General features: G+C 34.6%; 1 protein-coding gene and 1 long non-coding RNA gene across 6 annotated transcripts in view; one reads left to right on the forward strand and one right to left on the reverse strand.

Moving 5' to 3' along the window:
- Positions 1-10135: 10135 nt before the first annotated feature.
- On the reverse strand, positions 10136-16516 carry LOC126916180 (uncharacterized). The gene is made up of 3 exons (XR_007710474.1): positions 16422-16516; positions 12405-12815; positions 10136-12331 (listed from the first exon to the last, which is right to left on the reverse strand). It is a non-coding gene; the product is annotated as an uncharacterized LOC126916180 (long non-coding RNA).
- LOC126916162 (protein pinocchio) overlaps positions 14226-25832 on the forward strand; it is a 58148-nt gene continuing 46541 nt past the window's right edge. For 2 of the 5 annotated variants that reach the window (XM_050721654.1, XM_050721655.1), the window contains exons 1-2: positions 17271-17303; positions 18747-18930. In XM_050721654.1, coding sequence (XP_050577611.1) covers positions 17286-17303; positions 18747-18930 — 202 coding nt within the window. In that variant the 5' untranslated portion in view covers positions 17271-17285. Of the gene's footprint in view, positions 14593-14670; positions 14810-16537; positions 16718-17270; positions 17304-18746; positions 18931-25832 lie in introns of those variants that run through there. The other 3 variants (XM_050721657.1, XM_050721658.1, XM_050721656.1) reach the window with 3 other exon arrangements.

The following is a 25832-nucleotide window of genomic DNA, read 5'->3' on the forward strand; positions in this document are numbered from 1 at the left end:
TAATCATTTTTCGACTTTCAGTACCTTAGTTTTTGTAAAGAATTAACAAATACGTGGTGTGTGGTATAAAAAATGTATATATTACATTTAGAGAAATTACATTAGCACTGAAATCTCTTTAAATAAGAATGCAGAAAAGAATTTAAATATTTCATCATGTTTCTCCCATAAACTATAACGCTAAATATACGCAATGGGGCAGCAGGATTATCACAGTAAGAGGCAAAAATCTTTTGAAATGCATAAATGCCAACAAACTTAATTACCTCAGTATAAACGAACCCACTTACTGGCTCACTGACGCTAACAAACTATCTGATTTATTAGTTTTTTTGTAACTAAAAACATCTCGCCAAGATATGTCCAAATCGACTCCTCTGTGGAACTCTCTTCAGATCATTCACCCGTTATAGTAACAATTAACTCAACAATTATTGAAAATCAACCTAATGACTTTATTCATAACCAACTCACAAACTGGCAGTTCTTTAGGGAAGTCTTCAATCATTCAATATCAGCCTTAATATCCCTAAAAACAAATGAAGATATAGAAGCAGCCACGGAATATTTAAACACTAGCATAATAAACACGATCCGTTCTTTCATCCCTACTAAGAATTTTGTTAATAAACATGAATACCATCATTACATAATAAAAAAAATCGTAGAAAAACGCAGACTTGTAAGAGTATGACAAAGTCATAGACCACCTGACATAGAACACCTGACGACAAGCGTAAGCTAAATAATGCAACGAGAAAATTAATTAAAATTCTTAAAAATTATAAACGACTGTTTTCAAAAATATTTTGCTAATCTGTCTCCCACGGCTGATTCCAACTACTCACTATGGAAGGCATCCAGGAAACTTATTCGTTCTCCGCAAATAATCCCTCCAATTTGTTGTCCGCAAGATGGATGGACGCGTAGCCCTATACAAAAAGCCAACTTGTTTGCAAGTCACCTAACTAATGTCTTCAAACCGTATTCCTCCATTATTGCCGCCGAAATAACGGAATACTTGCACTCACTCTTCCAGATATCTCCTCCAATTGAGCTTTTCTCATCTCTGAAAGTTTTAGAGAAAGAATTAAAGAGTTTTAAAGAATTAATCCGTCGTCTAAATCCCAGAAAAGCATCGGGGCATGATTTGATAAGTAATAAAGCTATTAAGGAGCTTCCCATAAAAGGGATTGCACTCATCACTTTTATTTTTAATGCAATTCTTCGCCTTGAATACTATCCTAAGTCTTGGAAAATATAATTAATCACTCTTATTCCTAAAGCTGGAAAACCAATATACGAAAGTAACTCTTATCGCCCAATTAGTCTTCTACCTACTTTGTCCAAACTATTTGAGAAGATACTAACTTACGAGAAGATACGAAACGACTCCTTCCACTCTTAGAGGATTTGAAAACAACGCCAGATCGTTAATTCGGTTTTCGGAAGCAACATTCTACGATAGAGCAAATTCATCGTGTAACTCACAAAATCAGCCAAGATTTAGAAAAGAAAAAATATTGCTCTGCGGTATTTTTGGACATTCAGCAGGCATTCGACAAAGCGTGGCATAAAGGACTTTTGTTCAAACTAAAGAAAATCCTACCATACACCTACTACTCCATTTTAAAATCATATCTAACCAATAGGCTGTTCATAATTAAATACTTAAACGTTATAACCGCAACATTTCCAATACAAGCTGGCATGCCCCAAGGTAGTGTCGTCGGATTTCGGCTGTTCACCATCTACACTGCCGATTTACCAACTTTAACAGAGATAACCACAGCGACATTTGCTAATGATACAGCTTTATTAGCATCGCACTCAGACCCGATAGTAGCCTCCTCAACTCTTCAGCGACGTCTCGACATTATGGAAAAGTGGTTCCACAAATGGCGCTTCAAAATAAATGAATATAAATCCAGTCATATAACCTTCACGCTGCGAAAACAATCCTGCCCACAGGTGACCATAAATAATATTCCAATTCCAAACAAAGATTCAGTCATATATCTGGGCATGATTCTGGACAGAAGAATGACATGGAAACGGCACATTATAGATAAATTCAAGCAACTTAAATTAAAATTTAAAAAATTCCATTGGCTCATTGACAGACGTTCAAACTTAAGCGTGCAAAGTAAAATAATGCTATATAAAGTCATATTAAAACCTGCTTGGATCTATGGAATCCAACTATGGGGAACAGCGAGTAATTTCAACATAGAAATTCTTAAAGAAGAAATATCCAAATTCAGTAATAGATATAACATAAGAATTAACAACCATCAAAACCCACTAGTTACTCAATTACTAGACACAACAGATCAGATCCGCAGGCTAAAAAGTCATTACCCTCTAGATTTAAACATTGAATTCAGCTAGAGCCAAACATACGATAATCATTTATTATTCATGTTATAGTACCATGCCAGAATAATTTACTTATAATTCTTAATGAGTTTTGATTGTAAACTACTTTCAAATAAAAAAAAATGTTTCTCCCATGAAGTTCAATAACTTTTATCTGAAATATTTTTCGTAATTCTGGTATTTACAGAAATAACGTATTCAAAAATCTCTCCATATCCGGTCGTCTTTGTCATCGAGCGGAACGACAAATGAAAGCGGAATTATTTAATTTGTACTTTACAATTTGTCTAGCTGGACATTCGTTAAATTTTTTTAGCATAAGTCCATTCTGTAGTAAAATTATTTGGAGCCAGTGCTATATGAAACGCATTAGGAAGAACTGTGAGAAAACTGTTGTTTTCAAAAATCAATTAATTCCGAAAATCCTATATTAAGATACAAATCGAATAAAATAGCGAGTGTTATGGGGGGCTACATTATATGTCGATGTTGAAGAGAAAACCAAATATAAACCAGCCGCGTCGCTTGTACACAAGTCCCCGATAGAACGGAACGCATCAATACATATAAGAAACGCATAAACCGTGGTCGATATGTGGTCGCAGCGGGTATTTTTCAAATGGATGCAAAACAAAAAATAAAAAAGAAATGAAAGAACCCGAGTAGCGTAAACGCGAGCAAAAATAGAACGATCGCGGATAAAAGCTGCTGTGGATTATATGAAACCGCGAATTATAAATCCAAGCAGTCGATTAGTAAATGACGGTTGGGTGAGGAAACGCAACGGAATTTTGCTTGGCGGAGAAGATAACAACGATGATCGACTTAAAGGTATGTGTCAGAGGTTCAGAAACAATAATAGAGTAGACAAAACATCCTGCATGCCACAGCTATCGAAACAATAACCAGATACTAACAGGATAGCCACGTCTGATAAACACCCGACCATAACCCCTCCATAGAGCCCAAACCTTAGTATAAGAACCCTCCCAAATCAGTACTCAACACCTTTTTGTTATAACACTCTGAACCGGTACTCTATTGGATTCGTACCATAAATTTTACTATCATATCTAAAGTCCGAATTTTTACCTTACTTGCGCGAGGAGATTACCGGTAAGCTATTAATTTGTGATTTCCTATGTCTTCTACGTGACACGTGCGATGGCGTGTTGTTTTAAACAGCATACGAAGCTAACGATCATCGAATCAGTGTAAAATCAGAAAACCCGATACACGGCAAAAGATAACCCTGAATGTCCTTTTAGAAACACGAAATTATATTTTTCTTATGTTTATAATATGTTAATTGTAAAATAATATTTATTGTAAATAATACACAACAAAGATATATTTTTTGTGGATATGTTTTTTTCTTTTTTCTTGATTTTAATACATCTGTGTACTTCCAGACATGCCTGTACGTATATTAAATGAGAAGAAGGTGAAGAAAAAAATTTATATTGAATATCACCATACCTTAAAAAAGTCGGTAAAAATAAATTCTCCTATCCTCTTTTAATATATGAAATTGTATATGCCTTTTCTTACATTTAGTTCTTCTGTAATTAAATTATTAAACTTTGTAAAAAATTTTGGAATGCGAAGTAATAGTATTAACAGGATGGGCCACGTGAAGGCACTAAAAGATGTTTTTACCACTCTAGAGTATGTTTAATATTCATAATCATTTCATGGAAAAAAAGGGAAGGAGATCACAGAAAGTTACATGTATCGTACTGTAGTATCGGAAAAAGATAGGATTAGGATAATTTAGATTTGTAAAATTCTCCTAATACTATTTATTTAAGATAAATAAACATAACAGAAATTAATTGGACAGAGAACGATAAATGTTCAACTTGAACTAAACGCAAAAATCTTATTCTACTCAAATCACTCTCGCAACTCTATAACTCTAACAACTCGATCTCTCTACAACGCTAGTGTAACGTAAATCACATCAGAGACCAGGACACACACACACACCGCGGGCAGGATGGTGTCCCGGTCGGCATACTTCGCACCCGATGGACCGACGAGAGGAACACATGGCGACCTTGGCGACAATGTATATTGGCAGAGTACCTGAGGATTCATTTATGGCCTAACGGTCCTTCCACCAAATGTTCCAGAAGCGTAGCAACGGTCACGTACGCCTACAGGGTAGTGGGGATAATGAGAGAACAGATGACCGAAAGTAAAAAGATTGTAGGGACTCACTCTCGTACGGTCACGGCTAGAGCTCGGAAGTGTCTTATAAGTGTATAAACGAAGGAAAAATAAAGTTTTCTTCTTCTTATAAAATTTCTCTTTATTTTACGTGACACTAGCAACTCTACAACTCTGCAACTCTCACTGACTCTCTCAACTCTACGACTCTACTCTCTTCGGCTTCTGCCCTCGCTCGCTCTCGCTTCTCAACTCACACTGTACGCCTTTTGCATTCGTTCTCGCCGGCTTCTCAACTAACACTGTCTTTAGCGTCTCTTTGTCTTTTCCCGTCCTATCGGACACGTGTCCCGAAACGCCCGTGGCCAGGGTCACGCAGGCCCTTTCCACGAAACTATCCACTTGAAAGGACCGACGACACATTGATGTACCCGACGATGCCGCGGCTCTCGCGACATTGTTTACGGTTCGGCCGATATCTTAGGCCTTTTGTCCACGATACTACAGTACTGTTAAAAGAAAACAATATGTGTATCTTTTACGGGAAGATAAAACATTAAATATGATTGGAATTGGAAGAATGTAAGCAAAAAAACAATACAATACGCATATGTACATACAGATGTACACAATTGCAAACGAAGCTTACAAGCACGTGGAGTTACTGTCAGAAAAAAATGAAACCGGTTAAGGATTCTTCAAACACGAGAATCTTTATTCATTTTTTCAGTCAGAGTAGTAGTCTCCAACCTTTATGCTACTACGTCTCCGCGAAAAAAATTTTTTTCTGCGCCTTCCTACCTTTTATTTTTTTAATAGATATAATAATATAGACTCGCTTTTAATAATAAAAGCTTTATTACGAAAAAAATGAAAACTACAATTAACAGAATAATAACAAGATTTTACTATAACATAAACGTACATGTATATTTATTTTTATATTAAATTCTTTTTAACCATTTAAACCAACTACATCTATCGCATAAAAATTTAATGCGAGGGTTGTTGTTGTTTATTAGCAAATATCGAGACCCCAAGTTTATCAAATCTTGGGAACAATGTGGGAGTGCCACTCGTATCTCTTTTTCGACTACTAACTTGGCTCGATATTTGGTTTTCATTGTAGCCAGTGCCGAAAAGCCCGTTTCGCATAAATAAAACATTACAAACGGTACAAGCACTTGCACTTGCTTTGTAATACAAAGATTCATACTCCCTGCTAAGATTCATCCAAAATTGAATTAAGGTTTGATTTTGAAACTTTTATTTTAGTGAGCTACCATATGATAATTCTACCAATTTTCCCTTTCAATGGTTGTCACTCAAATTCGTAATCTTCATTGTTGATAAATGAATGGATTCTGTATCCATAAAAACTTTGAGAAATCAATTTCAGTCATCTTTGAAATAATTTGAAAAATGCAGCACTGAACAATCCAAGTGTTCAAGCATTTCAAGCGGCTCTGAATAACTCTGAGGAAGGGAGGCCAGCAATCGCCATTCGATGTACTTTAGACGACTTAGAAGAATTTGCGATGTTTATGGAAAATCAAAGAGAATTGGACAATATAGACGAGAGTCAAACAATGCAGGACCGCATTGACCTAAAACAGGTGTTCTATAGCAGTAAGGAACTCACATTAGCTATCATTAATAAAACAAACTCACCGGACACATAATTTTCAGATTCCGTCTATTTATCGAAGATTCAACTACCTACCTTTCCAATTTCGCTCCACGGTTCACGAAAACTCACGTATTGACGACTGTAAACGATTAATGTATCTCCGTTCTTGTTTAACATAAGGGGCTGTTCACGCTATAGCATTGTTAGGCAATATAGTAACCAATTACTCGGTCGCCTGGGATATATATTGGAAAAAGATACAATCAACCGGCTAAAATCATGGCTAAATATTTGTGGCGGCACTCAACAGCAAATACCACCGGACGATACCAACTAGGGTTGGACGACGGCAGCGCAGTAGTTACGACGGTAGCACCTTAAGTTACGAACGTTCGGGACCCGGGTTCATATCCCGGCGACCGGAGTCCAATTTTTCTTCCACGATACAAAAATGAGAAGAAAATGCAGCAGTACCCCAGCAGCAACATCTACACATGAGCAGTAGCGCACTATCACCACAAACAACTATCACGACTTATACCTACCTCACATTTAGAAGAATTATTTGACATTGCTCCTGTACAACAAACATCATAGCGAAATCTACAATCCTATTCAAGCAAGGTAGAAGCCCACTATAAGGCCTTGTAAGCGCTCAGACAACCGACCGCAGATACCGCGCTGCTGCATTTATTCACTTCCAAGTTAGATCGCGAGATTGAGTTAATATGGAAAGAAAAGATAAAAAACACACCCTTGCCTATAGTAGAAGAACTTCTAAAGTTTTTAAATGAGCGCTGCCGTGTATTAGAACCTACAGGATCAACACGTCAAACATGAGGGCACGCATTTATCACGTCGCACTCTCCGTCATGCTGCAATATCTTCAAGGCGAAAACCCTTAGAGAGCGCCTTATAGCCGCCAATGAAGTATCAACTGCCTGGGGAGAGGACACGCGCTTCTGCATTGTACCGCCGGATCTTGTCGTATGAACAGGCAACGACACCACACGCTGTTACGTGGATCCGAAACTCGAATCAAGACTCGGGACATCACTGGCGGCCAAACATCCATTCGATCGCCGACATCTCCCTCAACACTTCATCCAACACCTCCGAGATGGGCCAAACTTGCAAGTGGCTCGAATCAGAATAATTTCAGCGTTACTACCACTGTGGCGTTCAAGGTGCATCACTCGAATGATATCGATAGTTCGCAGACACCCCATCGGATCCCAACACTTATCTACTGAGCCCACAGAGCGCCACATCGAACAGGTCATTGACTACAAACTTCTCCCTGGAATCACCCTTGACTCCAACGACGCCGGTACACTCCCCAATGTCGTGCTAAGTCCCACTCACGGACACCACAATGCCTTTCATCAACTACGACATCCAGCACGAACAAGCCGAACCGAAGACGAGACCGAGAAGCTCCAACGAACTCACAACACTACACTATCAAGGACTGACATTTCGGAGTCACGCTCTCGAAGCTCTCCTGGAGACAAGTTATCGGGCTACGAAGATATTTGGAACACTATCAATTAGTCGAACCATTCCATCTGGCCTCCCAGAATTCGCCAGGAAGGATGGACCAGCGCATTCCTTAAGCAGCCCCAGCGTGGTGATACGATGTATTTCACTAATAAATTATTAAATTCTGACATTTTGTACTATTTCTAACCTTGCTTTACATATGTCATCATTTCCAATTAGTTTAATCATTGTGCGATTTTGTCATTCTCATATTTGTCTATCTCGCATAGAAAGCTAGATATGAAGTTTCCCGTAGAACAGTACAATTAAAACGGGTTCTTGTAACATGAAACTCAATAGGTTTTTGTATATGCTAAATTACGATCAAATAATGCAGATCCCTAATTTTATAGGTCTTGTGTATATAAAAATTTTAGTTGAACTCAGCACTTGGCCACATAGTGCACCACTTTTTCTTTTTTTTTTGTACGTGGGGAAATCCTCATAGACACTTCGTCGCTGCGGCAACAGCAGAGCAGTGTCGGACTTTTACCGACTAAAATTCCACGATGGCCTGCTTACGCGTGTGACAGGAGTGCCCCGGGATCTCTTGCGAATTACTACCGGTACACTGCCTGCGTCCTCTTGATCGAGCCAGTCCTAAAATTTCCTAACTGATAAATTGGCGCTAGAGGAAGCCATTGCCCCTAGCGCTATCCCCAGCAGCACTAGTCCAGGAACAACTACATAAAAGTGAGCACTCCCATTTCCTTTCGGGCATTGTATGCGTGATTTATTCTTAGTCAATAAATTAACGCTATTTGCGCAACTCTAAACTTAATAATGCGTTTTTGATTCACCAAGAATAAAGAAAATTTATAATACGACATTGGATATTTGTTCATTGAATATGTAATATGTAACCAAATAGAAAATTTTCTCTTCATAACCACAATGTTTTTCATCTTGAGTATTTGAAGTCTTTTTATTCTTTTTTTGTTGCTTTATATTTTCTTTTTTTGTCACCGAATTCGCATAAAAATTGCGTTTTTGGAATAATAATAAAACAGAATTAATAATACATGTAAAACAGTAATTTTTTGAAAAAATATACTTTAAATTCTCGCTTCGTTTTGTACATTCTCCATATACTTTGCTTTTGGATGCTCGCATGTTTAAAAGCACAAACATTTAATTAAAACATTTACTTTATAGTGATGTATTAAATGTATTTTTAATTCAACAGTGGAAGAAGGAACATTAGTTTTAAAGATCTGGAATTTTTTAATTTAAAATTCATCCCCAGAGAAGAAATGAGAGTGCTCATGCTTATAGTTCCGATTGTTCTCGGGCTACTACTGCACCATACGGTCAAGTGCTGTCCAACGTAGTATATCCTTAGTATATACAAAACCCTATAAAATTAAGAACCTACTCTGTTTAGCACACACTAGCATGGACAAGGACCTATTGAATTTCACGCTACAGGAATTTATTTAATTGTATGGTTCTATAGAAAAGGTCATATTTACTTTTTTATCGGAGACATGCAAGTATGAAAATAACAAAATCGCGCAATAATTAAACTAATTGGAAATTGTCTAAGAAATTAATTGTTTACTATATTTTTTCTGGATAAGAAAAGAAAATATTTCCTTTCAAACGATAATGGATTAATTAATTCGTTGAAACGAAAATAAATAAAAACCACCCAAAAACGCACTATTTTCAATTATCAATTATTTATACCAAATTGAGAATACGAATTTGAAATTTTGAGAAAATGTAGATTTGTCATCTTGAAAAAGTGTATAAAATTTCATCTCCAAATGTTTATTTGTTTTTGCAAAAATGTATCTAACAACTAAAAAGGAGTCTTCATTGCACGTTCATCAACTTCACTGCGAAGGAAAAGTATATAAGGATAATGTATTTAGGTATTAATTTAATTAAGTGAAACTTTTTTATTTTTAACTATTTTTAAATTAAACTTTTACTAACTTTTACTATGTAGGCAATAAGACGCAGAAGCCTGTATTGAGGACCCGTATCAGGCATAGGCATTCGCGGCGGACCTAGCGCCGATAACCTGAACATTCCCCAACATCGATCCGCTGATGATCGGTTTTAGTCATTCGTCCAGAAAACGACAACAGGTCTAGATCCGAGATTTCGGTCACCTTCATCACATAAAACATTTAAGTAAACGAAAGAGACTCGCTTTTTAAAGACTATTTAGCCCTCTCCCTACAACTATTTGTAAGACTTTTCTGATTAAAATGAGTAAACAAATTGTTCGACTGTTCGCGGAGAGACGCGACCGCGAGGAAGCGCGCCAGCGGGAATCGTAAATTTCCGTTACGATTATAGAATCGACACCACGAAATGATCGATGCCCTATTTCGGTTAGGATAATAGAGGTGGTTGTTATTAAATATAGATTGGGATTGATATTCAATTGATTCACGCAGATTGAATATTGCACTTTGTATTTCACCTCCTCGTACAAAAAACGTCTGAACACGCCGGATACGCTTAGGCAATTAACACGTGATCGACTTCTAAGACAAAGGAGCGTCGTTAGAAGTCGTATCAACTTAGCTTATAGGAACTAGCGGTCATACCAACTTAGCGTTTCTCAACAGTGGTTGAATTGATCACCCGACCTTCCCATGTTTTACCTTTTATTTTTATGCGTGGAGAAATACTCATGGATACTCTGCCGCTGCGGGCAGCAGCAGAGTAGTGTCGGACTCTTAACGACTAAAACTCCACGATGGCCTGCCTACGTCATCACTCGGAATCGAACGACGCCCTCGTATAGTCGACGCATCGCGACTCCGCCGATGTTCGGCAGCAGACCGCACAAAGCGTTGGCCGCTGCCAACACACTTGGTATCAGGGAGTCGAAGTGCAGCCCGAACGTCCACTGGTTGTCGATCATGAGACCCAGATACTTCATCCTCGACAACTTTCCCTGCCATGTCTATGCTCAGACCGGGCGAAGGAGTCCCTCGCCTGCTCTTATCGTAAAATCAGATGGCCTCCGACTTCGCAGGGGAGACCCTTAGGCCCAATCCGCGCACAGTACGTATCGCGTAGGCCGTTGCGACTTCGCCGAGGCGCAACGTCTCGTGCCACCCGCAACCTCAGACCATGACCAGAGTGTCGTCCGCGTAACACACTATGCCTGAGTCTGTGGGCATGGGACAGTGAAACACCGCGTTGTAGCCGATGAATCAGCTGATTCACAGAATCGGTCCCAAAACCAAACCCTGCGGAACCTCGCGCTCAACGGGCCACCGCCCTTCTCCATCCTTGCTAGTGTAGCCGACCCATCTGTCGCTCAGGTAGGCCCGTATGATACGAATAACATAGGGAGGTACCTCAAAAAATTCAAGGGTCTCCAATATCCCGTCCCAGAGTATGGTTTTGAATGCATTGACTATACCTAAAGAGACTGCAAGCGCTACCCCATCCCGAGAAACCATGGCCCGTGACATCTCCCGCACCCGGTTCACCGCATCCACCGTCGAGCGGCTCCGTCCAAAGCTGTACTGGCTTTCGTGCCAAGGGCACTCGCCCTGACATGTGGGCCTCCAGACGGACGGCAAAGACTCTTTCGAAGAGTTTGCCCACTTCATCTAGTAGGCACATCGGATGATACGCGGACGGCGAGTCCGTCGGTTGTCCCTCCTTCCGAAGCAGGACCAGCCTCGCCATGCGCCATATCCGAGGGTAGACTCCTTCCCTCAAATACCGTGCAAATAAGTGACATAGTCTGGGGGCTATCGTCTCCGCCCATATCCGTCCCGCGACTCTGTTTGGGCCTGGCGCCACGACGCGGGAGGCTATCCTGCTCGTCGCATCCAGCATCTCCTCCTCCGCAATCCCTAGTTCCTCCCTCCACTCCATTGTCAAAGTCTAGGAAGTCCCAGGCTATTCTGTGGCAGGAACAATGTGCGAATGACCTCCTCCAGCAATACCAAATCCATATCTGCCGTCAGCGGTGGAGCCTTTGGCCGCAGTTTCTTCATCACCATCCTGTACGGCCAACCCCACGGGTCGGATTCAACTAACTGGCCGAGGTCCATACAGGATCGGGCTTTAGCAATCTTGATCCTCCCCTGTAATATGCGTTGCTTTCCTCTATATCCCTTGTAGCAGAGGGATTTCTCTTCCTCGTCATGAAGCCACCGACGGCGGAATCTCTGGAAACGCCTACGGACCCGAGCCTCTGTTAAGTAAAAGGAGCCCATGGCCCGCAGCCCAGTCTGACAGCACCCGGCCACGAGTATCCATCCTTGTGTTGCCCCATTGCGAGGAGTGAGCATTAAAGTCTCCCAGAACGAAGACCTGACGTGAAAGGTATCGTTTCATGCAATCGCCAAACTAACCCCAACCTAACCCCGTCCAGGAATTCCTCAAACGCAACCAGGCCACTGTTCGTGGAGACATATACGCCCATCATCACCATCCCAGCCTACTCGATCGCGGCATACCCCTTGTCCTGCTCGAGCAGGATCCCTACGATGGGCGTACCCGATACTGACGTCCACGTCATAGCGACCAAAACATCCAGGTCTCCGACCCAGTTAAGGATGTCTAGCATACAATCTCGGCTATCATTGCAACGGCTATCAGGGCAACCCTGCTCTCTATTATTGTCTGGAAAAGCAGATCTTATGCTCGTTTCGATCGCCCCAAGTTGGTCTGGAGCAGCCGCATGAATCTACTTTACCAAGTTCATATCCATGGCCTCCCGCCGACCATCTGCCACACTCGTGATTCTGTCCTCTTCTTGCGATAGGTCTCTCGCATTGTCACCCTGTCTCCTGTCTGCAGCAGGCTCCCGAATCCGGCTTGTTCTTTTAGTTTTCGGCGGAACGCATGGGGCCCCTCCCATTCTGTGAGTGGTGGGCGCACTGAGCAACTCACAGAGCCTGATGATCGGTGCCTCCGCACCTGTAGCATAGCTGTCCCCGGTCTACCATAGATCCGCAGGTCGCTCTCACATGTTCCAGCTCTATAGCATTGTAAGGGCCTCTTCAGGATGGCTTTAACCCTTGCCATTGACCAAACCTTTATATGCATCTACTCTAGATTTTCTATTTATAAATAAATTTATTTAACCATAGGGGGAGATTCAAACCTATATTTGAAAAAGAAGAAGTAAAAAGTGCATCAGTTACAACAGAAAAAATTGTAGAACATCGTACAATTGTTGTAATAAATAATGAAAATTTACATGATTTGTTTAATATTAAAAATTTTAATTTTTTGTCGTTATTTTATTTATAAATTATAAAGATGATCTTTTTTCTCGAAGGTAACATTTTATACGCGTTAGAGTGTGATTCATATTGTGGAAAACAACATGTCCAATTTCTAGAAAACAAGCGAATTCGAAAATGAATAAATAAATTGCTATTTAATAATTTTCAGTGTGTAGAATGAAAATGGAAGTCTTAATTTTAGAAATCCTGCGGTTCAAAAGTTATGCGTATATAAAGCGTTTTTATCATATTTGACAGCTTACTTTGATGCCATATTGCTTCCACACAAATGAACATTGAATTTTTCTCGTTTGAAGAAATACTGCCTCCAAATTGTCTCAATTATCAATTTCATGACATCGATTTTGTTTTTGCGAGAGAAACAATGCCACAAAAATCGGACCTTTTTCCGGTCGTTAATTTGCTTTTATTTTTCGAGCATGGATATCGTCGCTGGCTGTCATTAAAGTATTGACGCGTACTATGCATGAACTTTGGCGAAAATTAATATATTAACATAGCCGGTCGCCTTACGGTCCTTGGAATTTTATAACTATTACCAATCTAATTCAGTACTCACCTGCAATTTTCATGCTGTGATTTACTGTTTTATGGCTACATCTTTCGCAGCAAGTTCACCATAACTGTTATTAGGCTAAAAGACAAATCATCTAGAAAAACATTTGACTAGAGAAAAAATATCTTCTCTAATTTGACTTATCCCGCCTAAGTGGCTGCCACCCACGTGTATTATAGTCAGCGATTGCACTCATTGGACGAATCGTGGATAAAAGCCAACATGGCGTCAAAATAAATTGTCAAATACGTTAAAAACCCTCAACTTTGCATATGCATAACTTTGAAACCTCTGGATTTCTAAAGTTAATACTTGCATTTTTTGATTCTATGCGTTGAAAACTGTTATAATTAGATTGGAATAAAAAAAAGCAATAATTTTATTTCCATTAAAGCGAAATTCAGTCAGTATTGCTATATAGTGGCCGCAAAATAAAGATGGGTACAAAATTTGTATAACATATGTTTATTATAGCATTTGTATACTAATTAACTTCAAGTATGTTATGTTTCATATCATTTGGCAGTACTTTAAAGACGACAAAAACTTAGCACTTGCTAATTATCTATTATATATTAATATGATCATTTATATTTAATTATTTATTTATATAAAATTACAGATATAACCTATAAATGTACATATAAATAAATTTACTATTTGGTGAAATACAAAATGGATTTTAAATTATAATATTGTGTATTAAAACATTAAATACCAAATATTAATTGTAATATATAAACAAATATTTAAAAACTAGATTTTCTTAAGTATTCTTTTAGATTCAAAACATGATGACAAGAATAGTTGCACAAATGATAGATACAAATTATTTGTTACAGTCTTGTGTATTTGTTTAATATATTTATTTTCCAGTTTTATTAAATTGTTGCATAGTTTATTTAGGGAAAGAGATTTCACTGAAGATAGAAATAAACAGAATGAAGAAGAAGTTAGGCGACATAGTCAATAGCACAGTGCAAAGGAAGAGCATTTGCAAGAAAGAAAAGATCATTGGGTCATTCACATTTAAAAGAGTAAGGGTAAAGATCATGGACCAGAGAGTCTAATCACAGGTATATAACAAGACATGTAACAAAACAAGGAATGTCATGTTTCTTAAAAACTAAATGTTACAGATATTGATACAACAGGTCATTCATAAGTGAAAGTCTGTATTGAGAAAGATTGAGAGAACAGTCCTAAAAAAGAAAAGAAAGAGATATGTCTACAAAACAGAGGGTATCTTCATCACATTATATCAACCAGATTCCTGTTCCTGTTTATTATTGAGTAAGTATTCAAGTTATATGTGGAATATAACTTTTCTGACATTAAATTTTGTTCATTGTTAGCATTTTCTTCCTATAATTGGTTGGATTTCTCCTTGGTTTCTATTAGAATGCAGATTTTGGAGGAACTAGGCATATGATCGGCCCATTAAGATCATTTTCACCACAACTTATTTCGCCAGATATGTATAGATTATGTCCGCCTCCAAATCCTAGTATGTATATTCATTAATTCATAACGATATGCATAAAGAGTTACTGTGTTTATTATTTATGTTTTATATAGGATTTAGAACAATATATTAATGGAAGATGATGAATAGAGAATTAATGTTTTATTGCACAATACATGAACATATAGTATTTGCTGCATCAAATATTAGACATTGTACAAAGATTAAACATTCTTCAAGATATTGTAGTGAAGTAGATTATGTGTAATTCAAGATACTGTTATGAATATACAAGGTATACAAGTGTTATATATTTTTTTAATCACTATATTATATTATAAGAATCTTTTATGATCTAAATTAGGAACTGTATAAATTCGTTCATTCAAACACTGTAATATATAAAACTTGATGCTTGATAGGTTTTACAATCTCGATACATTGTAAACACTATTACACTGTTTATACAATTGCTTTTTAAGCTAAAAATCATAAAGACAAAGAATACTTATTTTTAATCATTGATTTTTGGAACACATTATTATGTAATATATACATTTTTAAGTATATTTAATATTTTAATATAGCTTCCAAAATCTTATTAAAATGTTTGATGTATTTGTACGTGAAACTTGCTCATATATTTTTTATTGATTTACTTTTACTCCCATACAAATTGTATTAATTGATAATGAATTGTGAATTATTAAACTTAAGAAATATGTTTATGTGGTTTGATGTTATTTTTAATGATAATATAGAAATATATATAATTCACTGTATATCATACCTTATATCTACATATATCAAGGAAGTTTTTTAGTATAGCAAATTAGTTAGCATTCTTAGTATTTGCGTCCTTTATTTTTAGCATTCAGGTAACAGACTTTAGGTAAATCTGATAAATCTTAATAAAATATTAAAAATTATTTATTTTATAAATGAATTTTTGTTATAACACGGAGCTGATTAAGAAGCCTATTAAAAATCTTTCTTTTTGAATTATATTATATACTAGTGATCAAATTACGGATGTTTAAGCATTTATGATAATTATAAATGCATAAGTTATAGAATGCAGGTGATTTGTAAAAATATATAAAGTAAATTCACTTTTGTTATAAGATCTAAAAGATAAAATCAGTCTTTATCTAAGTTTTATTTGTTTAATTGTCTTAGCAATGTGCTAATCATGTACTAAAATTATAAAAGTTTGTACCAAATACGCAATTTTTTTTAAGAGAATACCGTTTATTTATATTGAATTACTTCTATTTAATTTTGTTAATACAAAAATTCGACAAAATTCAAAACTTCGAAATCGTAAGTTCAAATTGAAAATATTTAAAGATATATCTGACAAATTCCTGTTACTAATTTAATCATTCCTCATTCCTTTTTAGAGTTACTTAAAGTTATGTAGATTAAATAAATACTTACAGATTAAAAAATATATAATAACCTCAATTAATGCTTTTTTGTGTTTCTCATTTGAGGATTCTGACCCCCTTACCATATTCATGTCACATGCGACATTATCGATACCGATATAGTAGAGGCACAGACGTAGTAAATGGTAGAGATTTGAATCTTCAAATTGAAACGTTGTCACTGTTGTCAGTCAACCATCAACCATCGGTTCGTACGGTTTGTAAAAGTATGCATCGTTTTTTCTATCGCGGAAGTATTCGAAAATTTAGTGTCAACGAATTGTGAAACTTTAAAGGAATCAATAGGTTGTATAAATAATAGAATAGATTCAAGTTTACATGACTCACTTACCGTAAAGATTTCATATGTGTTTCAATGTTTCAATTCGATATCTCTATTGTGCGGTCTTAAGTTTTACTTATTATTTATACATTTCCATATAAGAATGTGTTATTAAATTAATTTTTTAGCTTATTGTTCATTGATTGATCTATACAGAAACACAAAATATTAAGTCATGCAAAACATGGAGAATATATCGATACAGCATATGATGTTTTTTTACATAACATTTTATTGAACTTTCAATAATAAATATTTCATAAATATTTTCCAATGATATTTAGAAGTATCACGTTATGTATATTAAATTAAGCTCCTCAGTAACACTTAAATATTTTTTAATTGTATGCTTTATTCTTTCTTCTTGATATATTCTTCTGCAATTTTTTTTTATTTCTTCAATGACACGATTAACGTCTTTAATTGTAAGCATTTTTTCTGATACGTTGTAATTCAGTCGATACCTGTGTCTACTATTGAATGTGTTATTCAAGATAAAGTGTTATAATTGTCTTTTGATTATTCGAAGACATGTATTATTTTACGAAGGTGCACACTATTTGTTTAAATTGTTATGTAAAAATTAATTAATATTAACATTGTAAGATTATGAATAACTATTAATTATAAGAATTTTATTTTATAAATTGTACTTTTGTAACATTAAAAAAATATATTATTAGGGAACTATCAAATTGTTGAAGAACAAGATAGTGTTATAATTTTGCAATTAATCATTCATTGTATATTATTATATTGCGTCATAAAGATATTAGAGAATTTCAAAACCATTTAAACAGCATTTGTCACGAAAGAAAGAATCTAAACGAAGTTATAATACATATAAAGTTACGTATATAATATGTACGAAGCAGATTGTTGCATTGAAGTGCTACTTTTGTTCTGCTTTATCGTCGAATCTACTAATGTTATCGATTACAATGTACATGGGTTATTGTTTACTTGAAAATTTAAACGTTTCATCTTACCTTTCGTTTTAAAACTTCCTCTCTACTTTTTTATTTTTGTTTATTGTTTTCTTTAATTCTACGAATCAAAAGATCAATTTCTTGAACAGTAATAGTTTCGCGAAAGTCAAATTCATTTATCACTATGATTAACCGTGATTGTCATTAAACACACATTTAATGCTATATGTATTTGCAAACGATAAATCTACTTGTAAATTATATGATTTATTGTGATGTAAATGTTTGCAAGGATACACTTGTAGTTCCAAATATCCCGTCACTGCACTGTTTTTAAATTGATCTATTTATCGAGAAGAAATTAATTTTTTTGCATTTGTGTTATTCGATAGTTCAGTTTTACATTTTCATTAGATGCAGAAAGAAAAGTATTCTATTATTTGAACTGATATACCTTCCGTTCGAAAGATCATTTATTATTCTTTACGCAAGCTATTACGTTTTAATCAAGATACTATAAATGTAAATTAGATAACTTGCCGAATAAGATTGTTCGAATAGGTTTCTCTCTCTCTTTTTCTCAAGAGTAATATCGATCATGGCTTCATTCATTATCGATGTGATACGTATGTTGATTCATATTGTAATGACACTTTTTGATATTTTATTTAAAAGGAAAGCAATTAATAATGTAAGCCTGCTCTGGGACTGACCTTGCGTTACTATTCATAATACATATACATATATACGTATCTACATATATATATTAAAGCGTCGGGGTATTTCAATAGTGTGCCTTTAAAACATTTTCGGAAATTCCTTTATAATGTATAATCCATTTTAGGTGAATGCTTGTAATTTCATAAGTTTCTGTATAATTTAAATATGTATCTGGCAAGCTAAGGTTACCGTTATTAATCAAAGAATAGATTGCTTATTGCAACATGTATAATCAAATAAAAATCGTTGATATACATTCATTATTTATCACAAATTATAATATTATAATAATAATAATATTTAGTTTGAAACCGTATATATGTTAATTTCTTTTCTGTTAAAGGTTTCTGGTGTTCAACGTTCGTTGCGTGTTTTCAAAATTATGGAGAACAGAATGACGGAATTTGAGGAAAACGTGTCCTTCGATATCGATGACCCGGACTTTGCACCGACGAATCCTCCTACTATTCCTCATAATGTTCTTCATAGCGTACAATTCACCGATATTACATTCGGCGTTAATAAATGTGAGTACATTCGCCTTTGGTTCTAGTTACTCTAGAATACTCTAGATTCTAAATCGATATATACGTCATAAAAAGCATAACCGAATAAAAAGATGAATATCTTTAGAAGAGATTTACATTTGGGACGGAAAATGAAATTTTAAAGTATTATACAGATAAAAACAAATAGTAACCCTTGTTTTTCTTTGCAATGATATTTTCTTTTCTTTTAAAATTTCATATTTTATTTACTTTTTACATTAAACACGATGCTACTTAAGTAGGAAATGAGTATTCGTGACTCTTTAATTTCGTTCTCGATGTTTGTTCAGTACTAATATGTATAATATGAATCTTTCAATCTCTCTTGTGAATAAACACTTTATTTGCCAATGTAACAAAATTTTTTTATTACAACAAATACAATAAAATATTTGGAGACAAAATTGTGTACAATAATTGCTATTTTTGTTTTTCTTTATATGACTTCTTTTTCATTGTATTTGCATATCTTTAATTGATTTTTAAAAATATATTTTGATAAATTCTATTCGTTATCTTCTATTAATGATAAGTAATTTTTTTTTATTGTTCTATCAAACTTATTATCTTCTTGAAATGTGTATGAATGTATATATTTACTTTGTCGAAGCTCTTCAATTCGCATGGTTTCCAGAATATCTGATAAAATCGCATACACTTGCGTACTAAATTGCACGATTGCGCACGCACGATCACGTGCCGATTCTAAGGTATCGTTGTTGCCACTGGACAATGCGGATACTCTGTAATGGAGCGCAACATTTTTTGCGAAAATTCCAGCGTATCTTATGACCGGTGTTTAATGTCATTAGTGAAACAATAGCGCGAAACAATCGATGACTATTGCAATGCACTATCGAATACGTTATCATTACGTCTGAACTTAATTGGAAACATATAAGTTACGAATAATAACGTGACGTTAATGGTTTGTATGTAATCAATGTATAAAAACATTTCGGAAAAAAACTGAACCGACTGTTTCTTACGTATACGATAATTTGTATGATAATTTTAGATGTTTTGAAGATTTATAATGACAGAGTGAATGACGTACTTGCAGGTCGAGGTACAACCACCGAATTTAATATTAATATTTTGTTTACATCTTCTGGTATTTGCTGACTTTGTAGAATGATTCAAATAAATCGAGGTAGAATAGAATGTAATCACTAGAGTGTCAGACTATGCAAATAAATTATATGAAATATGAAAACGCAATCTTAATAATTCGAAAACGCTTTCACCAATAATTAAACTTCCTGTCCGCTTCCAATTAAGTCACATTTCATTAAAGTCGGCCTCTTTATTGAATCACTTAATCCGTTACACTAAAGCGTTACACGTGGAATGACGCGGTTATCTCGGTCTCTATCGCTCTATTATTATATTAGACGCGAAGCATGCATAGTTCGCGAGACGGGAACTCGATCTACGGACAAAATTGGATCCACGTGGATATCAGCTTTCTTCCTGAGAAATCAACCTCGAGTCGGTGCGGTTGTGCGGACAGCCGATTTTAGTTCGCGTCTGGCGCGCGTGCACTATTCATATACTTAGATAATGATGCTCCTTTGTTCAACTAGCAGACAGGATCTTGTTGCACTATGCGATAACAGTTACTTGTTGCATTCGGATATATCATTTTGCTCTTTTTTTATTGATTTATTTTGTTGAGTTTAGAAAAAGGTGAATCTAATCGTAGTTATTTATTTTTTAGTTGCAAAAATATGTAAAATATCCAGAATATAGTACTTATGATATTTAATGAGTGAAAATTATTGCATAAATTTTGTTCCTCTTTAGTTGTGTTCATGAAAATATAAATTTGCATAAATATTTGCAGATTATTAATCACATTATTATTATGGTTTGTTAATGTAAAACTACATTCATTTATATATGTACTTTTTGTTCCTTATTAATTAGATTTTTTCATTTCATTTACTTTTTAGCGAGGCTAAATAATGACAATTCTATGACATTTTTATATTGAATTAATTAACCTTTTGTTTATATATTAATTTCGAAAAGTTGTTATATACACTCTATCATTTGAATGTTGGCGGTGCATTTTGCATTTTCTTATTAACTGTTATTCATATAGTAGCGCCCTTCATTATCAACAATTTTGTTCCCTATATTTCTAGCTAGGTGGAGCTCAAATAAATATCCATAAAATAAAATCAACTTACTGATAAACTTCTTCATTTTTATCCAAATCTTTAATTAAATTTATTGATTTATTTTGTTTTTGATATTACTTGTTTGAATCGTAAATTACATTATATTTTGAAAATGCTACATGACACATGTATCTTGAATAGAAAACTAAAATACAAATCTGGCTTAAAATAAACAAAAAATTAATTTGCACATGTATGTTAATTATCAGATGTGTTCTTTTACTTCAACAAGTGTACATATGTATGTCATTAAATTATTCAAACTCGTTTCAGATCAACTTCATCAGTTATTTTAATTTCTTTTATTGATATATCCGTAACAGTTTCGAAATTTTCCGTGATCATAGGTCAGCAAGTTTATCAAGACCCCCTGCGTATAATAACACGAACTTTGAATGAAACTAGATTGGAACCAAAGTTCAATCTACCCTCTTATGACAATAGTTTCTTTCTGGTGTGAATTATTCACAATTGTCATTTATATTTAAATATAAATTATATTAAATATAAAATGTATATATAAAGGAAGATAGTATTCCTTATTCAACCTTTTAAGGGTTATTGTCCTCTTTATACATTTTCCAGAGAAAATTACATTTTCATCGCATTCGTTTTATACAATTGTATTCATAACAACAAATAATCTATTAAAAAATATAGTAAGTAAATATTAACTCTTGAATTCAATTGACTTACTGAATTCATAAATACTTAGCAAGCCTGTATTATCATAACATATTGCATAATTTTATAAATTTTTAATGCCGTTGCAAGGTATTCGTGATTTTCTAAAATTGCAATATCATTACTATATTTGTTTTCATTTTGACCATGCATATTTTAGACGGGAAAGTTGATAGCTTTGCAAGTGTTATAAATAGTTCAATGCTATCTCATTACTTCTGTGATTTTATCGTTCCGATATGTAGGAATAAGTTATTTCTTCTTTTATGTTTTAAGTTCATGTTTAATTCGATTACATCAAATTAATAGAACGTTGGAACCAGAAACGAAGTATCGACATTAAAAATGATGTACCTAAAACTATTTCATTCAAAGATTTGTATGAATGCGTATGCGAACTCATCACATATGCATTTATTGACGAGCGTGAATATTCGACGTTTCGTTTGATCGATCGTGTTTTATTAGTGACCGGTCTTCACCTCCCCTTTGTATTAAATTGAAATTAGCACGCACATTTATATGAAAATAGGTCATTTCCTTAAACGAAGGAAGTGAGCAACTTGTATAACCTTCCCTCCGTCGAGGGTCACAACCTGAATGGTATTCGGCGAACATAGAACGTATTCACGTGATTGACACGTGCTACTTCTTAAGTGAACTGATTTAGTTCTGGTCACAATAGATCAGCCCTCGAACTTCAAAGGCGCTTTTAATCATTTTCGACGCGGCTGTTAACCATGTTTGTAGTGAGAAAATATTTCTGTGGACAATTTATGTTAAAATTCAATTAAGTATACGTTATTAAAAAAAATAACAAGCTAAGTATTTATTAAATAAATTTTAAATCTAAATTAATAATATCTCAACTTAGGTAATATATCATTTTATGCGGCATATTATGTTATGTATATATAACTTTTAAAACAGTTTAATTTTAGTTCTTATAAATATCACAGTACATATGGATATTGTAGCTTTTATATTAAAAATCCTTTACGGTTTTGGTATCATTTAATTTTGTTTATATTATATTGTATCTTTTATAAAATTATGGTGTCCTTTTCGTAATGCTTGCTCATTAAACAATTTTTCGTTCACCACCGCAAGCAAAATCGATTTGTATTTGTAAATGCAAATAATTACACAGATGTACACAGTGTATCAGCATTAGACGATGTTGTTTTTGTTATAGGACATTATTATAGTAATTTAAAAAGTTGAAGGATTTATAAGGTTGTAATACTTGCAAAAATAGATTAAACTTGTTCGGTTAACATAAGTGTGCAAATCAATCGCAACGGAGATAAAAGAAGATAAAACGAGCTTGTGTCTCAAATCAAATTCGCGTTCCAGGTTCCTCTAAAAATAACTTTTTGCTTGCTTTATTGAATCTTATAATTTTCCTGGCGCAGTAACCGTTTAACCATCATATTTAGGGAAGACAATCGGTTGTCATTTCGCATCTCTGTTATACTTTTTAAATAAAACATTTATGAGCTCATATTTATACACAATATTTCTCTTATTTTCACTCATAGAATATGCTTGTTTCGTTTTTTTTTTAACGTAGGATATTCTGCGAAAAAGTCACGTTTGTTCATTTCCTAGAGGATGAACAACAAGATACCCTAAAAAAATCAAAGTGCAATAACAGCATGTATTAAGAACACAAAAGTGGTACGTATGCTTCGGTCTGTTTAAAATAGAGCTTCGTTGTGCTTCCATATACAGACATTAATAACACGCCAATAAATTAAATTTATATTTAGCTACTAAACGGCTGTCGTGGTTATAAATAGACAAAACCGTCGGCTTATTTTCAGTTTGCCAAACTAATTATGTAGGTTATAACGAAGAGAGAGGCACAAAGTTGTTAAATCTTGTTCGAAAAGACCAATTCTTTCTTGTACTTTCGTTAAATATATTCTTTACACAAAATGAGAATAAAATATTCTTACAATTATTTTTATAAAGATCTATACGTCTAAAACCTTAACTATATTTTGTGATTTTTAAATATCTACTTCTCTTCTCGCTTCTTCTCACCATCGAAAATACCGCGTTGATCGAATATTCTCAATCGAATAAATTATCATAAACAATTGCATTGACGTCAGAGATGGTACCAAGCACAGTTCACTGAACTGAATTTGCACTATGCGCCGTAAATCGTAATACCGTGTCGCGATGAGATCTACCTTACGAATTCTCGATTCTCGTTAACATCGCCTCCGCGTTGTATCTTTTTTTTTGTGACCAAATAGCGGGGTTTAATTATTAACTGTGGTGTACGCATGTTTATTAGCCCAAGTTGCTTAAAACGAAATATCGGTCACTCTTGAATTCCTTAAACACGAATATTGCTTTGAAGGATACACACATCTGATATCGTTTAACCTCGGAACAACACATCGATCGTATCTGGAACTCGTTGCCCGGATGTGACGTTGTTTTCCGTGTGGCTGACGAGAGGTGAAGCCAAGTTACACTTAAACATCTCGTTTAGGAAAGGAGAAGAGTGAAAGAGGTTCGATGTTTCTTGGAACTTAGAATCGTTCGTTATCGAACTTCGGTAGAAGCTCTTTTTACTGTTTTTGTCGATTCAAATTTGAATTCTGTATAATTTGGGCTGTGTAATTTCTTGATGGTTTAATCGATTCATTGAATACAGCTCGATAGAAAACGCAAAGTTTGCGTGGAAGAGGGTAATGTTAATTGGAATGGGATGATCGAAGCTTTCTTCTCGAGGAAACTGTGAAAGTTAAATTAAAAACTTTTCTTTTAATGTTTGTAAACATTGTGGTTGAGAAATAGAAAACAGTTGAATACAAATTTGCACAAAAATCGCAATGCGGTTTTTATTATATTATCGCTTTTATTTTGATTTGGTATTTTTATCTTCGAAATATTTATTTTTTATAAGTATAAAATTTGGTGATTCCTTCGTTCGCTGATTAGTGGAGTGTGGATGTTCCGTATTTATAGGAAATTTGAATATTCAACTCACCATTAGCTTCTACATATTACAGTTTAGTAATATTCAAATAGAAAAATTTTTTACACTGTTCATCTTTCTGTAGAAAGCCGATTAAAATTGCAAATATCGGGGCTACTTTCCATTTATGATCTACATGTTTTATTATTATTATTCGCTAATTAGAATTGCATTTAATTATCACTTAACTATGCAGAATCTGATTCAAATAAGGTATGAATATTTTTCTGCTCGATCGAATAACTATCTCGTAGTGGCTTTCCTAATGTCAACAAGGATCACCATTGATCCATTATTGATTTAAGTTTCAACACAAATGTAGTTATGTTGTCATATACGATGTTAAAGGAAATTTGAATAATTATATAATTGCATTATTCGACGAAGCATAGAAAACTGTCTCGTGGTAACAATAAAAGTGTCAAACAAAAAAAATTTATCTACTTTTCTGCGAAATATTAGTGAATCAAAGAGAATAGAACGTAGTTACATACTATGCTTTACTTGAAATTTCAAAAATTGCATTGCTAAATAATTCTAATAAAATAAATAACTGTGTAATTAGATATATGTGACTATATTTTTTTCTTATTTTTCTTATTGTTATTAATCAGACATTTCTTCGATTGATTAATATAATTTTGGTTGCACGTGGTGTACCAGTTCAATGCAGTTTCATTCAGATAATGTCATAAGAGATATTCCGACAGACAGTTCGAATGAGCGACGATAAAATATGGTCTCACATGATTCCATAGTCCAGACAAACTTTTATTGTTCGTACATCGTTTGATGCATATTATAGGAGAATATTGAAAGTAATTGAGCGTATAATGTATCAGAATGAACGAACAATTAGTCGCATGTTACGTGTATTACGAAAAATAGGAAAACATACTAATACCAAAAATGTACGCGTAAGTATATACCTCCACATTTTTTCTGCAAAATAACGACATACACACGTATACATTTACCGTATACATGTACTGCCAGTAAGTAAGTGCCAGTAG

Source organism: Bombus affinis, chromosome 5 (assembly GCF_024516045.1).
Source record: "Bombus affinis isolate iyBomAffi1 chromosome 5, iyBomAffi1.2, whole genome shotgun sequence".
Taxonomy (NCBI): domain Eukaryota; kingdom Metazoa; phylum Arthropoda; class Insecta; order Hymenoptera; family Apidae; genus Bombus; species Bombus affinis.